We start from the raw sequence: 6,290 nt of genomic DNA on the forward strand, positions 1-6,290 counted from the left end.
CTTCACTGCTAGTTTACTGTTATGGAGAAACTCAAGTCTATTTTTGACTTACTTGCGGTTTCCCTGTAGTCTTCTACAAATGGTTTTACAACTTACATTGGCAATATTGCTGGAACAAATTTTATATTTCTCTCATTCCTTTTTTTAAGAAGTCATGTACTCTATGTTGCTTTTCCTCCTCAAACTGGGGATGGTACAACTGACCCATGTGAAAATGGGCGCAGAAGTGATTCTCATGCATCACCCGGAGATAAAAAGATAAAGTTGCAATTGTCCCAGAGGATGATTGGGCTGCTCTCACATTAGAAAGAGAATACTGGGTGGTGGGTCTAACCTGAGGGTCACCATGTCTTAGGCAAGAGGAGAGGTTAAGAAAGCAGGAACTTCATGGAAACGTCAGTTGGAGCAAGAATTGAACCTATGCTGTTGGCATCACACGACATTACAAACCAGCCGTCCAGCCAAGTGAGCTAACCCATCCCTAAATACTACTTCAATGTTATGAGGATTTCTGCCTCCACTAACCTTACAGGCAGCGAGTTCCAGATTCCCACGCCTTCTGAGCTAAAACAACATTCCTCCCCTATAAACCTTTGCCCCTTACTTTAAATCAATGCCCCCAGTCATTGATCCCTCCACCAAGGGGAAAGGTTTCTTCTTGTCTATCCTATCTATGCCCCTCTATTTTATACATCTGCAAACATGCCCCCTGAAACTCTGCTCTGTTTTAAAGGAAACCAACCCCAGCCTGTCCAATCACCCTTCATAACTGGAACCCTCCAGCCCAGGTAACACCCTGGTAAATTTCCTCTGCACCTTCTCCAGTGCAATCACATCTGTCCTATAATGTGGATTCCAGAATTGTACACAATAATGCAGCTGTGGCCTAACCAATGTTTGAAGCAGTTCCAGTATAATCTCCCCATTCTTAAACTCTATGCCTGGGCTAATAAAGGCAAGTATCTCATATGTCTTCTTAACTACTTTATCCACCTGTCCCGATACCTTAAGGGCCAGGTGTACATTCATACCAAGGTCCCTTTGATCCTCAAGACCAGGTGGGGCGACACTGGGGGCGTGAAGGGTCTTCCCACTTTTGGCCACAGCAGATACAAACTTTCTTTTAAACCGGCAGCCGTACATTTTAAAAGTTCAAAAGCCAGGAGTTGAACGCTCAGGATCCGGCTGGGAAGGTCGTGTTTGTGTTTTGGTTGTTCGGACAGATCCAAGAGGTAGCCATTTGCTGTACAAAGTCACAGCATGGTCAGCGAGGTGGCAAATTAAACTGAAGGGAGATAGTGAACTGTCACTTTCAGAAGTTTACAGTTTGCCTTTCCTGCTGATTCGGCACAATGCCTTGGCCCTATCTTCCTGCTATTGCATTGACAATGTGGCAGCTCCAATTCCAACCCTCTACCCTGATAATCAAAGAACAGATCTTATCATCTCATGGTTAGAATGCACACCGACTGACCTTGGACTGGGGCTTCCTCTCGGGTTAATTTGAGCCCACTGTCATCATTCCTGGCCGGTTTGTAACCATAGACTGCTCGCTCGCTGCGATACAGGCGCCTGAGACTGAAAAGCCAGGCCACTTGCTTGCCTGGCCTCCTCACACAGCCGCACACTGCATTCAGCATAGAAACTGACATCGCTTCTCTCGATAAACTGCAGGAGAACTGACTGCTCCGCTCACTGGCCTCAGTGAGTTTAAAAGCCAGGATCTGACGCAGCCATGTGTAGCAAGGGGATTTGAGAAGGAGTTGACGGCGCAGACACTACCTCCAAACTGTGATAGGTTCCTGCTCATGGGAGTGCTAGCAAATATAAAAACAGACCCTATAGCTCCTACTAGGCATGCTGCTCTGGCGACTGCTGTCCGACTCTGCTCCAGCGAATCAAGGGTTTTTTGACTTCGAGTCATAGGGTCATACAGCACGGAAACAAACCCTCCGAGCCAACCAGTCCAAGCCGAACATAATTTCAAACTAATCTAGTCCCACCTGCCTGCTCCTGGCTCATATCCCTCCAAACATTTCCTATCCATGTATTTATCCAAATATCTTTCAAACGTTGTAATTGTACCCACATCCACCACTTCCTCGGGAAGTTCATTCCACAGGTGAACGACCTTCTGTGTAAAACAAAAAATTACCCCTCATATCTTTTTAAAATCTCTCTTGCACTTTAAAAAAGCACCTCCTAGTCTTGAAATCTCCCATCCTAGGGAAAAGACAATGTGACAGCTACCTAAAGACAACTACCTTTAACTCTATCTATGCCCCTCATTATTTTATAAACTTTTAAGGTCACTTCTAAACCTCCTACGCTCCAGTGAAAAAAAGTCCTAGCCTATCCAGCCTTTCTTTATAACTCAAATCATCCAGTAAATCTGAACCTTCTCCAGCTGAACAATATCCTTCCTATAACTGGGTGACCAGAACTGGACACATAAATTCATAGAGTTGTACAGCATGGAAACAGACCGTTAGGTCAAACACGTCCATGCCAACCAGACATCCTAAATTAATCTAGTCCCATTTGCCAGTGTTTTGTCAATATGTTTTTAAACCCTTCCTATTCATATACCCACCCAGATGTGAGTTAAATGTTGTAATTGTACAAGCCTCCATACTTCCCCTGGCAGTTCATTCTGTAAACATATCACCCTCTGTGTGAAAAAGCCACCGCTCAGGTCCCTTTTAAATCTTTCCCCTCTTATCTGAAACCTGTGCCCTCTAGTTTTGGACTCCTCCACCCTGGGGCAAAGACCTTGACTGTTCACCCTATCCATGCCCCTCATGTGTGGAGTCATGATTTCTTTTTAAAAGCAACAGACTAGCACTGATAACAAACACAGAAGATGCAGAACATCACAATTCAGGGCTGGAGAAGAGTTAACTCAAAATATTAATTTTAAAAAATGGATGCTGGAAATCTGAAACAAAAACAGAAATTTCTGCAGAAAATCAACTGTGCAGCATCTGTGGAGAGAGTTTACATTTTCAGTTAACTCTTCTCCAGTTCTGAAGTGGGATATTCTGTATCTGTGTTTGTTTCGGATTAATGGATTTGAAATTTGTTTTTTAACTTAAGATTTGTCCCCAGCTGTGCATTAACTAATCTCAGCCACATCTGAGGGCACTATAATAGTCTCAAACAATCGTTCAACTGGAAAGATTCACTGAATCATCAGTGGAAGGAACAAAAATTGTGAAGAAAGACTGGATCAGTTAGGACTTTATTCACTGGAGCCTAGAAGAGTGAGGGGAAGGATCTCATAGAACTTCTTATAGGACGAGGCCTGGTAAACACAGGAAGGATATTCTTGATAACAGGGGAGTCCACAACCAGGGGTGTCAATCTACGGAATCAGAATTTTGGACTGAGATGAGGAGAAATTTCTTCACCTAGAGAGTGGTGAGCCTGTGGAATTCTCGAGGAAAGAAAATGGCTGGGACCATAACATTAAAAATTTTTCAGAAGGAATTAAATATAGTTCTTAGTGTTAAAGAGATCAAAGAATATGGGGAGAAAGTGGGAACAGATTACTGATGATGATGATGAATGTATTAGTCCACCAATCAAATCACATCCGGAACACAGCACCTTACAGTTGCCTTTAAAAAAAGACAGATTCTCAGCTATCTCCATATATTTTGCGAGGGTTTGGTCTGGTCCATAATATGACTAAGTCAAGCCTGAGGTCTTACAAGAGACTCTCATTTTTAAAATTCATTTGTGGGATGTGGGCATTGCTGGGCCCAGCATTTATTGCCCTGTCCCTTGTTGCCCTTTGAGAAGGTGGTGGGGAGCTGCCTTCTTGAACCGCTGCAGTCCATGTGCTGTAGGTTGACCCACAATGCCATTAGGGAGGGAATTCCACGAATTTGACCCAGTGACAGTGAACAAACAGCGATATATTTCCAAGTCAGGATGGTGAGTGGCTTGGAGATCAACTTGAAAGTGGTGGGGTTCCTATGTATCTGCTGCCCTTGTCCTCCTGGACGGAAGTGGTCATGTGTTTGGAGAGCACTGTCTGAGGATCTTTGGTGAATTTCTGCAGTGAATTTCTACTATCTTGTAGATAGTACTCACTGCTGCCACTGAGCATCGGTGCTGGAGGGAGTGGGTGCTTGTGGATGTGATGCCAATCAAGCGGGCTGCTTTGTCCTGGATGGTGTCGAGCTTCTTGAGTGTTGTTGGGGCTGCACTCATCCAGGCAAGTGGGGAGTATTCCATCACACTCCTGACTTGTGCCTTGTAAATGGTGTACAGGTTTGGGGAGTCAGGAAGTGAGTTACTCACTGCAGTATTCCTAGCCTCTGACCTGCTCTTGTAGCCATTGCATTTAAGTGGTGAGTCCGGCTGAGTTTCTGATCAATGATAACTCCCAGAATTTCAATACTTGGGGATTCAGTGATGGTAAGTCAGATGTAATAGCTAATACAGAAAGTATCCAGGTTGTGAGCAGGCTCTATTCTTCAGTCTGTTCACAAGTTCATTTGTACACAAGTCGGAGCACAATGCAGGGCAATATAAAGTAGCTGTTCCTAACTACACCCCTTCATGAGATCACATTCATAAGTACAAGCTTTTGTAAGTCAGAGGTTCATAAATTGTGGATCCCTTGTAAGTACTACAGAACAAACCTATTCTAAGTCCAAGCCTCTCTATTGGTTCAGCCTGGCAGCCTTCTTTGGCAGAGAATTCCAGCCAGTATTGTAGCATTCTGGCATGGCAAGCTTGTCCTAGCTGTGTTTTCGGGATACTCCATCGTTCTTTCATCGGCTTTCTCCAAACCCAGGAGCCGTTAACTGAACTGTGATGAACTTTGTCTTAATATTACTTTTTTTATTATTATGCATGACTTCTGTCATTGATGTGGGTGCCGTGGTAGAGCGACTTATAAAACATTTCACTGTATTTTTCACGTAATAGTAACCATGACAATAAATTGCTTTTCTATTCTATTTCTTGCCCACTTGTAATAGTACTCTAGTCTAACACCAATAAGAAGCACTGGTGGCAGAGAATCTAATCATTACAGATCGCTCTGGTGGATGTGGCTGCAACATATGCCTTGCCCACAGAGCTGATTTCTGGACAAATGCCAAATGAGGTATGGTTTACAGTTAACAGGTTTCAATTTACAGGCAAAATCAATTATCACAATCATAATTTGAACTTATTAATGCTTTCAATATCATAAAAGAATCCAAAGCAGTTCACAAGTATAATATTAAACAAAATCCAGTGCCAAAACCACGTAAATAGGTCAGGTGTCCAAATGCTTTGTCAAAGATTTAGGTTTTGATTTTAACAGAGGAAAGAGAAACAGAGGGGTTAAAAGGAGGAATCCCAGTGCCAAGAACCAATTGAAGGCATGGTTGTCAAAGGGAAAGTGGTTAAAATCAGTGTTACTTAATAGGCTAGAAGTGGAGGGTCAGAGCTGCAGAACTGGAAGAAATTTTGGAGAAATGTAAGAGCTTGATCATGGAGGAATTTGAAATTCATGACTGGAACTTTAAAATTGAGGCATTGCTTGACTAAAAGCCTGTCCGTTGAGCCTCTCTCCTCCCCTCACACACTCCCTTGCCCCTCATACATACCTTATCCCTCCTCTCGCCCTCCTTCACAACTACTCTCTCTACCCTTACATCTGCCTATCAAAACACCTCCCCTATGCTAGCTAACCTCTCCTCTCTTACGCTAAACTGTCTTCCTCCTTCACATCCCGTCCCGCCTCACTCTCTCCCTCCCTCATTCATCACTCTTTCTTTTCCTTGCTCTTCCTTCCTGCCACTGCCCAAGTCCCCCTCCCCCTAATTCCCTAACACCTCTGCAGCCCCCATCTCCACTAGCCTGCTCCAGCCACACACTCTCTCCTCCACCTCCCCTCACAATATCCTAGACACCCCATCTCACTCTCCTCCTAATCCCCTCCCTACTATCACTCAACTCCACTCCTCCTGCACCACCTCCCATTCCACCATCCCAATAACACACTCCCCCTCATCTTCCTACCACCTCCTGTATCTTCCTTATCACTTACAGCCCTCCCCCACCATCTCTCCCTCCCCTCCAACCTTCCCGCTCCCCCTTCATCTTCTCCATCTACCTTCTATCTCACCCCATCCTCTCCCTCCATCTGCCCCTCCCCTATCCACCCATCTGCCCTGCAATCTCTTACCTTCCTCCTATACCCATCCTCCCCTCAGTCCACATCCCCACATTTTCTCCCTCTATCACTGTATCGTCCCTCCTATCCCATCCTCTTCCCTTTTCCT

General features: G+C 44.5%; 1 protein-coding gene across 1 annotated transcript in view; it reads right to left on the reverse strand.

The window, feature by feature from the left end:
* The window catches only part of LOC125485742 (2-oxoadipate dehydrogenase complex component E1-like), a 21,882-nt gene extending 20,004 nt beyond the window's left edge, over window positions 1-1,878 (reverse strand). The window contains exon 1 of the mRNA XM_048610009.1: window positions 1,475-1,878. Within this exon, the coding sequence (XP_048465966.1) occupies window positions 1,475-1,652 (178 nt within the window). The 5' untranslated portion in view covers window positions 1,653-1,878. The remainder of the gene's footprint in view (window positions 1-1,474) is intronic.
* Window positions 1,879-6,290: the final 4,412 nt, after the last annotated feature.

The sequence above is a fragment of the Rhincodon typus genome, chromosome 22 (genome assembly GCF_021869965.1).
Source record: "Rhincodon typus isolate 14 chromosome 22, sRhiTyp1.1, whole genome shotgun sequence".
Classification (NCBI taxonomy): domain Eukaryota; kingdom Metazoa; phylum Chordata; class Chondrichthyes; order Orectolobiformes; family Rhincodontidae; genus Rhincodon; species Rhincodon typus.